The 15,399-nt window shown below is 30.6% G+C and overlaps 1 protein-coding gene across 2 annotated transcripts; it reads left to right on the forward strand.

Moving 5' to 3' along the window:
• Window positions 1–3,338: 3,338 nt before the first annotated feature.
• LOC149878478 (phosphoenolpyruvate carboxykinase, cytosolic [GTP]-like) lies at window positions 3,339–10,547 on the forward strand. 2 transcript variants are annotated; one of them, XM_090073028.1, is made up of 8 exons: window positions 3,339–3,620; window positions 5,011–5,153; window positions 5,932–6,179; window positions 8,291–8,475; window positions 8,558–8,946; window positions 9,195–9,510; window positions 9,596–10,066; window positions 10,193–10,547. In XM_090073028.1, exons 2-8 carry the CDS (start codon window positions 5,151–5,153, stop codon window positions 10,483–10,485), a joined length of 1,905 nt encoding a protein of 634 aa, XP_089929154.1. In that variant the 5' UTR covers window positions 3,339–3,620; window positions 5,011–5,150; the 3' UTR covers window positions 10,486–10,547. The 2 variants fall into 2 exon arrangements, with proteins under 2 accessions (XP_089929154.1, XP_089929153.1); XM_090073027.1 differs by lacking the exon at window positions 5,011–5,153.
• The last annotated feature ends 4,852 nt before the right edge of the window (window positions 10,548–15,399 follow it).

Here is a 15,399-nt window from a genome sequence, read left to right on the forward strand (position 1 = left end):
ATACATACATACATACATACATACATACATACATACATACATACATACATACATACATACATACATACATACATACATACATACATACATACATACATACATACATACATACATACATACATACATACATACATACATACATACATACATACATACATACATACATACATACATACATACATACATACATACATACATACATACATACATACATACATACATACATACATACATACATACATACATACATACATACATACATACATACATACATACATACATACATACATACATACATACATACATACATACATACATACATACATACATACATACATACATACATACATACATACATACATACATACATACATACATACATACATATATATACATTCATTATGACTGATATGGGTAGTAATCTATTATATTTGACAAAAAAGTGTTTGAAAATCTTATGTTATGGTTTACATACTTTTATATTCTTTTAAATAATTATACTTTATAGAGGCCAAAAGAGTGTTGTGTATATGGCTGCAAAACTAATTATCAAAGTACCAAAAACAATAATAGCTTTAAAAAAATACCTGTTATCGCTTTCCTAAAGATAAGGAACAAAGAAATTTTTGGATAAAAAGTATTCCAAACTCCAATCTTTTAGTTTCAGATGAAACTATTATTTGCCAATTACATTGGCCAGCAGTTTTTGAAAAAGTTACTGTTCAAGGAAAACAAAGACCAAAAATGCCACCATCTGTGTGGCCAGGAATCCCTTCAAGTCAAGTACCTACTCCATTACCACATCATCGCACAACACAGAAATCTTTAAGCATTGTTAGAAATGTTTGAACTAATGAATTTCGCACTTTTTTATTGGCTGATACAGCAACATATATTGATTTATAAAATGTTTTAAATAATATCAGGGTTTATTCTGTTCCAGTAATAACATATATGATTAAAAAAACAATGTTCAATCTATTACCTTTTATGATGGCATTCCTTTCTTTAATTCTTGTTAAAATTTTTGAGAATTTAAGTTTGAAACATTTCATTGTGGAATTAAATATTTCATAAAAAGTTTGTGTAAAGGTTGTATAAATATTGATGATTCTTGGTCAAAGTTTGAGGAAATACTACATTTTTTAAATGTCATGGAAATAGATCATAAGAAAAACATTATTCAGCAACAAATATCAGTTATGTCTGCAAAGCTTATTGGAAAAAAAAATGAATCAAATATAATTATACGTAGTTTTGAATATTTTTAAACATCTCGTGCTTTATACAATAAACTAAGAAACGATTTTCAATTGCCATCAGTTAGTACTTTGACATGCATAACATCAAAAGTTTGCAAAAATGATGGTGTTAGCTTCTTAGACTCAGTTTTCAAAAACGTTGAAGAAAAACAAAAAATTTGTATAATTATTCATGATGAAGTATATGTCAAAAAAATGATGCTTTAGCATGGTGGAAAATTGTTTGGAAAATCTTTAGATGGTCCATCATTATTGTCTAAAACTGTGTAGGGAATTATGATAGTATGTCTCAAAGGTGGTCCTAAATTTCTGTATAAGATGATTCCAATTTCAAAATTAAGTTTAAATTTTCTGTTTGAACAAATAAACTCCAATATAAAACTTACAAAATCATCATCTGGCGATGTAAAAGTTTTTATCTGATAATAATTGTGTAAACCAAGCATTTTAAAAATGTTATCATACTATTCCAGAAAAACCTTGGAAAACAGAAGATGGGATGTATTTACTGTTTAACTTTTGAAAAACATTAGGAATCTATGGCTTACAGAAAAAACCGGGAAACTAGTGTACAGTGATAATGGTATTCAAAGAACAGCTAAATGAGAAAACCTTAAATGCTTATATCAATTAGAATCAGAAAAGTTATTCAAATTTTCAGGCTTGAATGAAATTGCAATAGCTCCCAAGCCCATTGAAAGGCAAAATGTATCTACTTGCCTTAAATTTTTTTTAGATAAGACATATCATACCTTGCTGACCTATTCTCAATTCTCAAAATATTGCAGTATCCTCAAAATATTGCAGTATCCTCAAAATATTGCAGTATCCTCAAAATATTGCAGTATCCTTAGAATTCAAATTCTAAGGATACTGCAATATTTGTAAATAAAGTAATAACCTGGTAGAAAATTTTGAATGTGAAAGGTTGTGGAACTGATGTAAGACGCAATGATCCACTAGAAGCCCCTATTTGTAATCCTTATGATTGCCGTCTTAATACTCTACTTCAGTTTGGTGATATGGCTCTAGAAATGTGTTGTAAAAATGGCAAAAGAGTGAAGCAGTTATCTAATGGTACTGCAAAACCGATTCACCATACTTGCTATGGTATTGTTGAGCTATGTAAATATTTATTAGCAACAGCTCATGATTATGTTCTTCTTGGTATGTTTATAAGTTACCACTTAGAAAAAGAATTTCGGAAATTGAGACAAGATTCTAGGGGTGGCTACTTTATAAATGTTCAACAAATTATAAAAAAATTGCATATAAATCACACTGAGCTTCTTGAACATATTTTTTTATGTGAAGCAGGTAGTGAAATGTTTGACAATTTAGAAAAACTAGAGTTATCAATTTCTGATACTACCAAAATGTCTTTGATTTATATTGCTGGTTATGTATGTAGAAATGAATATAATGAAAACAATTTGTTCAATCAAATATCACAAAGTTTGGTGAGTACCTCAAGTCTATAGATCGTGGTGGTCTTAAAATTCCACCAGACAATCTTTTTTTGCTTCGTCTTATTCCATTCGATAAAAGATTAAGTTTGTCGTAAGTCCTTAAGTGACATCTTTTTGCTGGTTCCTGAATTTTACTATTTTGAGATTAATCAAAAACCTTTTAACACACTTGCTAATATATTTTTAAACAATTTTTGTGCACAAATTACACCAAGATCTAATAAACCTGCATTAAAAGTTTTAAAGTTATAAATTTGTTAAGAAAAGAATGATTTGTATCTGTTGTTGTTAAAATATTTTTACAAATATTTTCTTTGTTTTTTTGTTTTTTTTAATTCAAAATTTTAATTTTTTTTTTTTACATTTTAATGTAAATATTTCTAAATAAACTAAGCTCATTAACAGTCATATTTTGACTCCAAAATATAATTTTAGAGCAGAGTTGCTGATAATCCGTAAAAATAATAGGCCCCCAGTCACGGCTTACGGTTGCGCGATGAATAGGCCTTCAGTATAGATCGCCTTGGCTATATAGAATATTGCAACTTTAATGTCAAATTCGAATTCAGTAATTCAAAAATATTCTATACGCAAATTTTTATGTAAATCAGCTGACTTTTCAACTTTTGGCCAGGTTTTTCAATATTCCTTTTACTGTACAGCGTTAAAAAGTTTGAAAACTACACGTGAATTATATTAAAAATAATTAAGTTAAACAAATTATTTCTCTTCCTGCAAGAATAATCGAAGTATTGTTGGCTGACAAAGTTTTAAGGAGCAAATTTAATACAAATAAAATAGCAGCTTATAAAAACATATTTTTTTAGATTCTCTTTTCTTAATCAGCTGCATTTCGACTTGGTTTGCATGATTGATGAAACAGCAGCAGGTAATAATTGATTAGAGGTTTTTTGTCAAGTTGGGTGATCTAGACAAAAGATAACAGCAGGTTAATCTAGAGTTTACAATGTTTTACTTAGAACTCGCCTCTTCTTAAGCCTTGTCTATTATAATGAATTGAAGGATTTCTTTCACATTAAAATTTTAAGCTAAAACAATTAGAACAGATTTTCAGCGAAGAACTAAACAAAATTTTCAATACGTAACCCCCATGTTTCGATGATTGAAGTATTTTTGAGTTGCTTTTCTTCTGTTTTATTTCTTTTGATTGTAATCATCATTCGATCAAAATTACATGAAATATCTAACGTTTTTTTTTTAATGTCTAATGTTTTATTTTTATTTCCAACTTTTGCAATTTCCAATAGTATTAAATATAAATTTATTTTTGTACCTTGACCTCTTAAGTTTGTCTTAACATTTAAAAAATGTAAAGGCTGGAAAGATGTTTTCAAACCATTCCTAAAACATCAATGAAAAGTTTTATCGGTCTAAGCCGGCCTACACAACCTATGAAATTTTTATTTCCAGTCTTCCAGAAAAGTTTGTCACGTACAGTAAAAAATGGGTATTGGCTTTTCTTTGTTGCACAAAAAATCCCTTAAATCCTTACTAATATACTAATGCGTTTTTATTTTCCGTTGTAAACGACAATACTACATTATTTCTGAATGACATTTTCTTCTTTAACTGGTTATACCCATTTTTTTATTCTTCCCTCTCGTATTTCATTTCAGCCTTATTCAATCCTCACCTTTATTTAAAATTTTTTCAACTGTTTCTTTAGCGTTATTTTTTTCTTTTATCTTTAAAAATACTTTGATTAGGCTTTTTACATAAACATGACCAACGTGGTTTATATTGTTCTATATGATTTTTATTTTCAACGTACAGCTTATGGCAGCGTGTTAGAATGTTGCAGAAAAATAATGGTATTGAACTTATGCTAAGCTTTAGTGGAAGCTTTAATGGAAGATATCGAGGAACTAACCATCCCGCGTATTAGGAAAAAGAATCATTTTTTCTTCGTCATAATATAGATTGACCAATTTTACCAGGGGTTTTAAAGTTTGAAATCAACAAAAGCAATGAAATCATTTTAGCTTGCCATAGAGAGAGTACATGTATATTTGCATTGATGAATATAGATTGAAATTAATATTCACTGATCGCATCGCAAAATTTTCACTAAACTTGAAAATCAAACGGCTTTTTATATTCCATTGTTCTCTTTATTCATGCCGCACAATACGTCACAAATATTTGAAAATTATACGTCATTAGTAGTTGCTTATGACGCTAAAAATTTGAAAGAAAAATATTGTTCTTTGACACACATACTAACACACCTTCGGTTTTTACGTGATAATTACATTTAGAGAAATTTTATCGACTGAAAGATTCTCGAAGATCATCACTCATTAAATTTCACACACCAGCCAGTTTTCGACCGAACTCACCTGTAAACAGCCTATTCTAACCATCGTTATCTTTAAGTTTATTAATTTGCCGAAAAACTATGGTAAGATTTATTTTTTATCTTTTTTCAACTAAAACATTTTAAATTAACATATGAAAAGGAATTTTATGATGTCTTGACAATTGTGTTCTCACGTTCAAACAGAGAAAGCGTTTGTTGAACTATCATGTTCAAACAGAGCAGGCGCTTGTTGAACCCACTATATTCTTCTTATTTTTAAACGTTTTTCTATACATTCTTTTTTATGTTATATATGTTTAATACTGAACTCAGGTATTTTTACTTCCTTTTCATGAAGAGTTTTTTAGCGATTTAAATTTCATTTTTATATATGGCTATCATCTATTTATCTATTTCGTATAAACTAAAAGTAGACATTAGTCATCTCATACGCATTGAATCTTTTCTTTTCCAATTTTTTTTGAGTCGTGCTTCTTTTGTGCTAAAAATTATGGATTTTCCAGAAACTTCAAAAACATTTTGGGCAAAAGCTAAAATAAAACCAAAACTAATAGACCAAAGGATAACGTACAAAATTAGAAAAGTAAAAAGAAAAGTTGTAAGGTATTGTGTACTTATGGGATGGGGTGGGTTGGGGGCAGGGTTGCTCATTATTAGGCGCATGTTCAAATGAAGTCTAACAAACTGCAAGTTTTTATTTAAATTTCAAAATAATATTCGATGTTTTGATAAAGCTGTATCAGCACACATTCTGGGCTATTTGGTGTATTACTTTTAATATATATCATTATGCGTGGAAATGGTATATATCATATTGTTACCACGCGTAATCTGTAATATATATGGTAATGCATTTTAGGTTTTAAATCGGAAAGTAAAAGAAAGGGATGCAGAGAAGGGGAATTTCATACTTTGCCCAGTACAAGTTATAAACGGAACATTCCAATCTTTGCCATTTGCGGTCCAATCTTTCGTTGTTTCAAAAGTTCAACTTTTTCGACCCGATAGCCTCTATATTTGCGATGGTTCCGAAAGCGAAGGAAAAAGCTTTGCAGAACTTTTAGTTAAGAATGGAACAGCAGTGGAGTTGCATAAACACGTTAACTGGTTTGTTACTAGTTTGTAATTAATTTTTTATGAGTTCGTAATTGTTTTTTTTAATTGGTCCGTATCTGGTCCGTAATTTGTTGTGTGCTAGCTAATAGCTAAGATTGTATTTAAGCCGCTGCGCTTCTTTTTATTTTGTATGTTACGTGACACAGAATCGTGCCAGTATACTAAGAAATCTATCAAGGAAGTTAAATGTTAATATTAAGTCTCTTTTCGGACTTTTGCCATCGCTATACCCACTAAGGGTCTGCGTATCATTTCATTTCCGTATCGTTTTCGATTCGATATGATAGCGGAAAAAAAGTGTTATCGGATTGACGAGAGTTCCGGTATATACCGAGATTTAAACTAACTACAATACCGAATAAAATTTTTTTACCGATTTTCTTCGTAATTATTCAGATAACACTTTTTTTTTCGGCTATCGTATCGGAATATAATAACAATACGGAAATCAAACGATATGCAGACCCCACATTATCTTTGTAATGATAATAATAACACAATATAATTGATCCGTAATTAGCTTTTTTCTACAATTCAAAACTTATCAAGTTTTAAACTCAAGGAAAATACAGTCAACAACATTTCCATATTTTTGTACATAAAAATGAATGCATGTAATCTGCACTTTTTTTTTTATTTTTTTTTTTTTATTTTAGAATCAGGAATCAATTTTAACATTTGGAATGAAAAAGTAAACACGCAACACTTTTAATGAAAAAAATGATTAATCTACTTTGTATAACACAAAAATTTCAACTATCACGCGAAAAGTTTCAAAAAACACGCAAAATATTTCAAAAAAAACACACGAAATTTCTATAATTCCATTAAAAGTATAACTTTAAAATTTTTGTAATAAATCTTAAAGTGCAGTATTTTTTGTTTTAACACAAATTTTTTAATCAAATTAAAATAATTATTTCCAAATTCGGCTTTTCATACTTTTTATCAGATTTTCCAAATGAACATTCGAAATGTCACGTCATCCTTTTTTGGTGGATAGAAGTTTTAAGTTCTTAGATTGTATTACATTGTCTAAAACTTCCTTATACAGTTTGTGCCAATATTTTTCATAATTTTTCAATAGGGTTCAACTTGGGTGAACGTGATGGCCAATCAAAAACACTTATATTTTTTACTCAGAACTATTTTTTTTACACTTCGTACCGTGTGAATCGTGTTATTTTCTTGGAAAATCCACTGCATGAAAACCTTCACTAAATTCGATTTAAATCTCATCTAACAGATCTTCTTAGTTCCTTGCATTCATTTTTATTGTATTAAAACACGTTGGAGTGTCTCCATGGAAACTAAATGAGGTCATGTCATTACTGTCCGTCCTCCAAAGCAGCAGTTCATAGAAATGGTACTTTTTTTTATCAAATTATACCATGTTATACTTAAAACCATCAGGTTTATCAAAGTTAAACTTTATTTTGTCGGAAAATAAAACATTTTATCATTCTGCATCCATGTCATACGGTCTTAGGCAAACTAGAACCTTGCATCTTTACGCTTTTTGTCAATGGCGGTTTTGTAAACATTTTTTTATTCCAGTGATTTTTTCACTGGAATTGTTGACAAAGATTATTAGACTCGTCTTGTGGTCACAGGTAATTCCAATTCAGTCCGTATTTTTCTTGCTTTTGGTACTCAAGACGATGCCAGGCGCAAAAAAATCTATATTACTTTCTAGTGATTTTTTAAAATTTCCAGCCTTACGGTGATTTTTGTCGCAATTTTCACATAAATCTACAAATTTATTCTCTACATGATAACACATTTTGATTTTCTTTATAATTTGTCTATTTGACAAACCCACATCTTTGAAACCAACCAATTTTTCCTTTTCTTCCTCTTTTTACTCCCTTCCGCGCGGCTTTTTAATAATCAAAAAAATAACAAATATTTGTTAGAGATACACAAAACTTCCAAATAGAACAAATAAATCAAACTTGACTCAAATTTTAGTAAAAAAAAAATTTTTATGATCAGTTTTGTTTGCACATTGCACGTACAAATTGCAAAATTTTTTTTACGGAAATCTCGCTGAATGCAGAACATTTTTAATGTCATTGACAAGTTTTACATTCAACCATTAGCTACGCCGTCAGAACAAACCCACTTGACGTGGCTCGCGTAGAATCTAAAACTGTCATTTGCACGCAAAATAAAAATGAAGCTATTCCAATAACCAAAGATGGAGTCCTGGGTCAAGTTGGTTTTTGGGCAGACATAGACGAGACCGATGCCAAGCTGAACAACTTATTCAACGGGTGTATGAAAGGTATATTTTGTGCACTTAGAAAATATATAAGTTAAAAAATGAAAGGTTAAGATTTGAAAAACATTTTTTGAATCAATAACAGGTCGAACAATGTATGTTATCCCGTTCAGTATGGGTCCCGTTGGGTCACCGCTTTCAAAGATTGGGATACAACTTACAGATTCTACTTACGTGGCGCTTTCCATGCGTATAATGACTCGAATGGGAGAAGATGTGTTAAGAGTACTTAAAGATAGCGATTTTATAAGGTGCTCGCATTCAATTGGTAGACCACTTCCTGCAGCTCCGGATCCTTATAATTGGCCGTGCAATCCAGAAAATACAATCATTGCACATTTTCCTGCTCGACGTGAAATCATATCTTTTGGATCAGGGTACGGTGGGAACTCTTTGCTCGGAAAAAAATGTCTTGCATTACGTATTGCTTCTTATATTGGTAAAGATGAAGGTTGGCTTGCAGAACACATGTTGGTAAGAAGATTTTTTACTTAACATATTTAGCAAAAGCATTTCAAACTACGTTAATGGTACTGCTAACAGTAAACACTTATTCAAATTTATTACACATTATAGCAGTAATTCACTTTTTTTTTTTTTTTTTATTGGTTACTAGTTAAGTTTTTTTTGAAAAACCCTGCTGTGTTGATATTGCAGTCTACTATGTCATATATTAGTTTTTAGTGTGTGTTTTTACTTGTTCATTTTTATTATTTAATTAGATACTTGGTCTTACAAACCCAGCTGGTGAAAAAATCTACATAGCGGCAGCATTTCCTAGCGCTTGTGGTAAAACCAACCTTGCTATGATAACTCCAACCATTCCAGGATGGAAAGCTGAATGTGTCGGGGACGATATTGCGTGGATGAAATTTGACAAAAACGGTCAGTTAAGAGCAATCAACCCTGAAAATGGATTTTTTGGTGTTGCTCCTGGTACATCAACTGAAAATAACCCTGAAGCCATGTATTGCTGTAAAAAAGATACGATTTTTACAAATGTTGCATCTACTAGTGACGGCACATTCTTTTGGGAAGGTGAGATTTTAGATTTTAATGATAAAGTAAAATTTTGGGAAAAAAAAATGCCTAAACGAAGTTGCACAAATCTTTTCTTTTTAAGGTCTTGAAAAGGAAAGAGATTTCAGCAACGTAGAAATAACAGACTGGCTTGGTAAAACATGGAATGCACAGAGTAATAGTAAAGCTGCTCATCCTAACTCCCGGTTTTGTTGTCCTGCAAAAAACTGTAAAATTATGGATCCCAAATGGGAAGATCCGGAAGGAGTTCCAATATCAGCTATTTTGTTCGGAGGACGACGACCGGAAGGTGTCCCATTAGTTTATGAGGCGTTTGATTGGAAACACGGGGTATTCATTGCAAGTTCTCTATGTTCTGAGACTACAGCGGCTGCAGAATATACTGGCAAAAAAATAATGCGTGACCCTTTTGCTATGAGACCGTTTTTTGGATATAATGCCGGTAACTATTTTCAGCACTGGTTGAACATGGAAGGTCAAGGATATAAACTTCCAAAAATATTTCATGTAAACTGGTTTAGAAAAGATTCAAATGGAAAGTTCTTATGGCCAGGTAGGTACAATATGGTCAAGCAAAGTTAAGAGAAAAAAAAAACATGCTTTGTGGTCAGTTAGAAACGATATGGTTTAGAAACTTCCACTTTCTAGTGTAAATAAAGCTTTGTGGCTGTTTCTTTAGGGTTTGGTGAAAATTGCCGAGTACTAAAATGGATAATGGAACGGGTTTGCGGCAAAGTGAATGCTGTTGTCTCGCCGGTTGGTTTGCTACCAGATGTTGGAGGGCTTTATTTGAATGGACTAAATGAAAAGATTGACTTCAAAGAATTGATGTCAGTACCTACGCCCTATTGGAGTGAACAACTTGATGACCTGGAAAAATATTATAGCGATCAATATGGTAATGACCTTCCTCAAGAACTATGGGTTCAGTTAAAAAGTTTTCGAGAAAGATTGAATGATATGAATGCTTAGTAATTACACTATAATCATTTTTTAAGTGGAAATTGCCTTCAAGGCCAGAGAGAAGTCTTAAATTTGTTTTTCATTTTAAAAGATTCTCAATCTATATAGTTTTAACACTAAAAGGAAAAATAAACCTGATGATTTATTACATTATATACCGTATAGTTTCTCTTATAAAAGAAGCCCATAAAATAAATGTATAACTTAGAAATAAGTTCAGCGATAAATGCTGAATGTTTGTTTTTTATATTACGATGTGTAAAGTTCGTTCGGTAAAGTTATGGGTTAAGCGAAGATAAAATGTAATTATGGCTTCGCATTTAAAAATTAGCAAAAGTTCTTGCTTTTTACGAAAAGTTGTTTGCTTTATATTTATATTATTAATATCTTGTATTTATATATATTCTCTTGTATATGTATGCTACGTATTCTAAAAATATAAATTGGCTGTCTAGTTAAGTGTTATCAATTTTTTTAACATATATACTTTTAAAGTATCTGTATTTTAAATATATATATATATATATATATATGTATATATATATATATATATATATATATATATATATATATATATATATATATATATATATATATATATATATATAAAAATTCAAATATTTATATTTGGCATGCTAAAAAAGTCGTAAGAAAAAAAATGTGAAACAACTTTATAATTTTATCGCATAACAATTACCTAAGAAAATATTTCCATGTCTCTCCATCACACCTTGTGACATCTTTACCATAGACATACAAACATTTTAGTTCCATTTCAAATCGATTAGCTGTTAGTGACCTGAACCTTTGAAGCACGGTCTCCTTAATTTCTTTTGCACATGTAAAATTATAAAATATTGTAAAACCGATTGACGACATGTCACATTGATCAGTTAATCAGTGTGTTGCCCTGATCTAAACAATGCATCAGGTGGGTGTTTAAAGAGTTGAAGAAGTCTCTCCAACAAAATGATTTTACAATTTAACATGTATATACCCCGGATGGCGTCGGTAAATAGGGACAAATATTAATGTCTAATTGATTAAATTTAATTATATAGATCTATATATGATAGTAATTTAATATTTTACTATCATCTTTTAAAATCTGCAATAGTAAAAGAAGTAAAAATACAATGTCCATTAAATATTACAAACGAGCTGCGATTATTGTTGTTCTTCTTAAAGCTACATAGGAGCTGTTTACTGAGTAAAAAATCGATTTTGATGCTGCGGAGATTCTGGAAAAACACGCCCGTCGCTACGACATAAAAAGAAATGAGGCACTTGTCACCGAAGTCGTTATACAGATTGACTAAAATCAAAGCAAGTTCACGCGCTCCATGGCCAAAAAAAATTAACGTATATCATAAAACCATATCCAAAACAGTCACAGAAAACCTGGGAATGAAGACTTATCCAATGAGAATTGGTCAGCTGTCACTTCAAAAGACTTCATTTAGCGGTTAAAAAAAACCCCAAGCACAAAGCTTCTGGCTCGTAAGATTTTTCTCTAATAAGAAGAATTTCCAAAGAAACAATCACTAAAAATGTTACAGTTCAAAATATAAAAGTTTCGACATGACGAGCATGTCGAAACTTAACCTGCATATGATTTTGTTATGCAAAACTTAATCCGTAATTAGGGTGAATTTGACAAAATATTTTTTAACTTAAGTAATCTTAAACCTTTTTTTTTGGACTGTAACATTTCTAGTGATTGTTTCTTCGGAAATTCTTCTTGTCATTTGAATGTATTTATCAGCAAAATATAATACAAAATACACAGCAGAATCAGCCTCAAGACTGTTACAATCAAAAAGTGTCCATATCTTGGAGCCATCACAACGTCCAAATCTTTATCTGATTGAATATGTTTGGGACTATTTAGGTTAACAACTTAAACAAAAACTGTTGAATCAAACAAATTTTCGACGCGTTGAGCTTTTGAACTCCACACCAAGATATTGTCCGGATACTACTTATACAAAAGACTATCCAACTCATTAGAGTCAAAGCGGGTCAAACCGATCATACTATTTTTTCAATCACTGATCGAAAAATTTAAATAAAACCGGAACTGATAGGAATATTTAAAAAATAAAAACACCAGAAGAAAGAGAACCATCTCCTCTATTCAAATGTGTCAAAATAAAATCCAAGTCATTTTTCAGTCATTTTATTTTTAAAAAAGTTTAAAAGAGAGTTGTAAAAATTTGCTTTTTTCTTTTACTTGCTATCGTAATAATTCTGGAACCATAATTCGTTTAAAAATAATTTTACCTCTATCTTGTAGAAAATTTAATTTTAATACCGATTACATAATTTTTTTTTTCGTTTTATAATTAAAAATTAGACAAAAAAGTAAGAAAAATTAATATTAAATTTTTTCTGGCAAAACCGATCATTCACATTTTTACTTTAAATTCCTTTATTAATTGGTATGTGAATTTTTAAATTAGGCACATAGGTGAATTAAATTATTGGATTTTCTCATGTGTTAGTTCCGGGTTCTTCCTATATAAAGTTATTTTACAAAAATGACTCAATGATATTTATTAATTATTCACTTTCAAGATGACAACAAGTAAAAAGTCATGCAATGAAGAAGATATAGAAGCTGCGTTAAACGATATAAAAGAAAAAAATACTTCAATTAGAAAAGCTGCATTCAAATATGGCATTCCATTCTCAACTCTAATAGGTCGCAAGAACAACAACAATGCTAGCTTCAAGGGGTCAGGATCAACAACAGTACTCTCACAGCAAAAAGAGTCAATTATGGTGCATGCGTTCCTATGTGATTGGGGTTATGGTTTAACACGAAATGATGTCATGGACTTCGTATGCGGTTACCTTCTTCGTACAAATCAATTAGGCCTATTTAAAAACGGCAGGCCTGGCAAAGACTGGTTTTATGCATTTATAAACCGATGGTCTAATGAAATTTCCACAAGAAAAACTCACACTTTAGCATCTGTCAGATCCGCTTCTTGAATACAAGAAATAATTGATAATTATTTTGAAGTTGTCATTAAACAATATCAAATGTCTGGGATAACCTCTGGTTGTCACATTTGGAATTGCGATGAAACGGGTTTCTGTGGTGATCAAGGCAAAGCAACTGTAGTATGTCGAAAAGGTGCAAAGCGTGTTTTGAAACTCACTGGTAACAATCAAAAAATCCATTATACAGTGAACAATTGCTGTAATGCTGATGGATACTTTACACCACCATTCGTGGTATACAAAGCAAAACGAAGCTTTAGAGCTGAGTGGGCTTTAAGTGGTCCGACTGGCACCAAATATTCAATTTCTAAATCTGGTTGGATGGAGCATGACACATTTATTGAATGGTTGAAGGAAGTGTATATACTAGAATGTCAAGCTATTAGTGGTACTCATATTTTACATCTTGATGGACATGTCGTCTCACGTCAGTTTAGCAGTTGTATTGCTATGTCGGAAAAACAAAATAAATTTGATTTGTCTACCATCCCACTCATCTCACATTCTTCAGCCACTGGACAGAGGTGTCTATTGCCATGTTAAGCAAGTGTGGAAGGCAGTTCTTACCAAATATTACAAAGACACAAAATGCAAAAACTTAGATAAAGAATATTTTCCTACGTTGCTCAAACAGGTGTATGAGAGGGGTAAGTGTTTTACACGTTTGCACGCTATTGCTGGTTTTGAATATACTGGGTTATTTCCACTTAACAAAAGCAAAATCAATCAACATGCATTAGCTATCTCCGAAACGTTTGGTCAATCGACGTCTTCAACGCCGTTGCAAACAATAAAGTCTTTAGCATTATCTTCTAAACCAGCAACAGCAGCTTCCAGGTTCGACAAGTACAGAGCACTACATGAGAGAATGAAAATCGAAATGGAAAATGAGCTAAAGAGTTTTTTTCAAGATATAAATCAGTCTCATGTAAAAAAATCGAGGCAACCTAATATTCCAAAAATTGCTGGCCAATATATTACAGAACACGGTGTTGCAGAACATCTCAAAAAAGAGCAGAAGTTAAGCAACTCAAATTAGCTGAAAAACAAGCTAAAAAGCGTAAAACCATCTGCAAACTCATAATGCAATTGGCAAACCCTTCAGAAAAAGAAGTAACTCAAAATATAGAACCGATTACAACACCTTTATCCAAAAGAAGAAAAGTTATTAAATGCAGAAAGTGTAAAAAAGAATTACATTCAGACATGATGTCATGCGAGAATCCAAATTGCATTACTTGGTTCTGCAACAAAACATGTTTGCCAAAAATTTTGTAATGGGTTCAGGTTTTTTTTGTTGTAAAAAATGTAAACCTTAAATCTTTTATTATTTCTGTATGCTATATAAAAAAAATATAAAAATATATACATTTACATATATAAAATATTAAATTTATGAAATGTATTTTATATTGATCGGTTTTAACAGACTTTCTGCTAAAAGCGATCTTTTTTTTTTCTTCTAGTTTTCATATTTTCAAATACAATTTAAAAAAAAAAAAAGTTAATAAATAATGTGCTGGTTGGTATTTTTTATCTTATTTAAAAAAAATAGTTTAAAAATTTTAAAAAAAGTTAGTTACTTGATTTTTATTGTTCGGTGATCGGTTTGACCCGCTTTTACTCTACTTCTGCACAAATTTGAACCAAAACCAATTTGCATTTATTTTGATTTAAACTGGTTTAACTACAAAAAAAATTTCTTAGGGACCATGCATCTCAACAAGGAAAGCGACAGTTAAGAAAAAGAAATAAGAAAAAAATAAGAAAAATAACAAACCATTTTAACCTCATCGAATAACTAAACGTTGAAACTTAAAGGAAAACAATGAATTTTTTATTTTTCAATACGCACTTTAAATTATATATAATGTAATTACTTAACAAGTAAATATTCATCACCCACAAAAAAAA

Source organism: Hydra viridissima, unplaced genomic scaffold (assembly GCF_058129835.1).
Source record: "Hydra viridissima isolate aposymbiotic clone 2 unplaced genomic scaffold, HvirCarnegie_v1 scaffold_15, whole genome shotgun sequence".
NCBI classification, from domain to species: Eukaryota; Metazoa; Cnidaria; class Hydrozoa; order Anthoathecata; family Hydridae; genus Hydra; species Hydra viridissima.

What these genes read in the sequence shown, in the direction of transcription:
- LOC149878478 (XM_090073027.1), top strand. An exon ending in GGCTTGCAGAACACATGTTG is followed by an intron (nt 8,947 to 9,194) that starts GTAAGAAGATTT and finishes TTATTTAATTAG; the next exon opens with ATACTTGGTCTTACAAACCC. An exon ending in TGGAAAGTTCTTATGGCCAG is followed by an intron (nt 10,067 to 10,192) that starts GTAGGTACAATA and finishes CTGTTTCTTTAG; the next exon opens with GGTTTGGTGAAAATTGCCGA.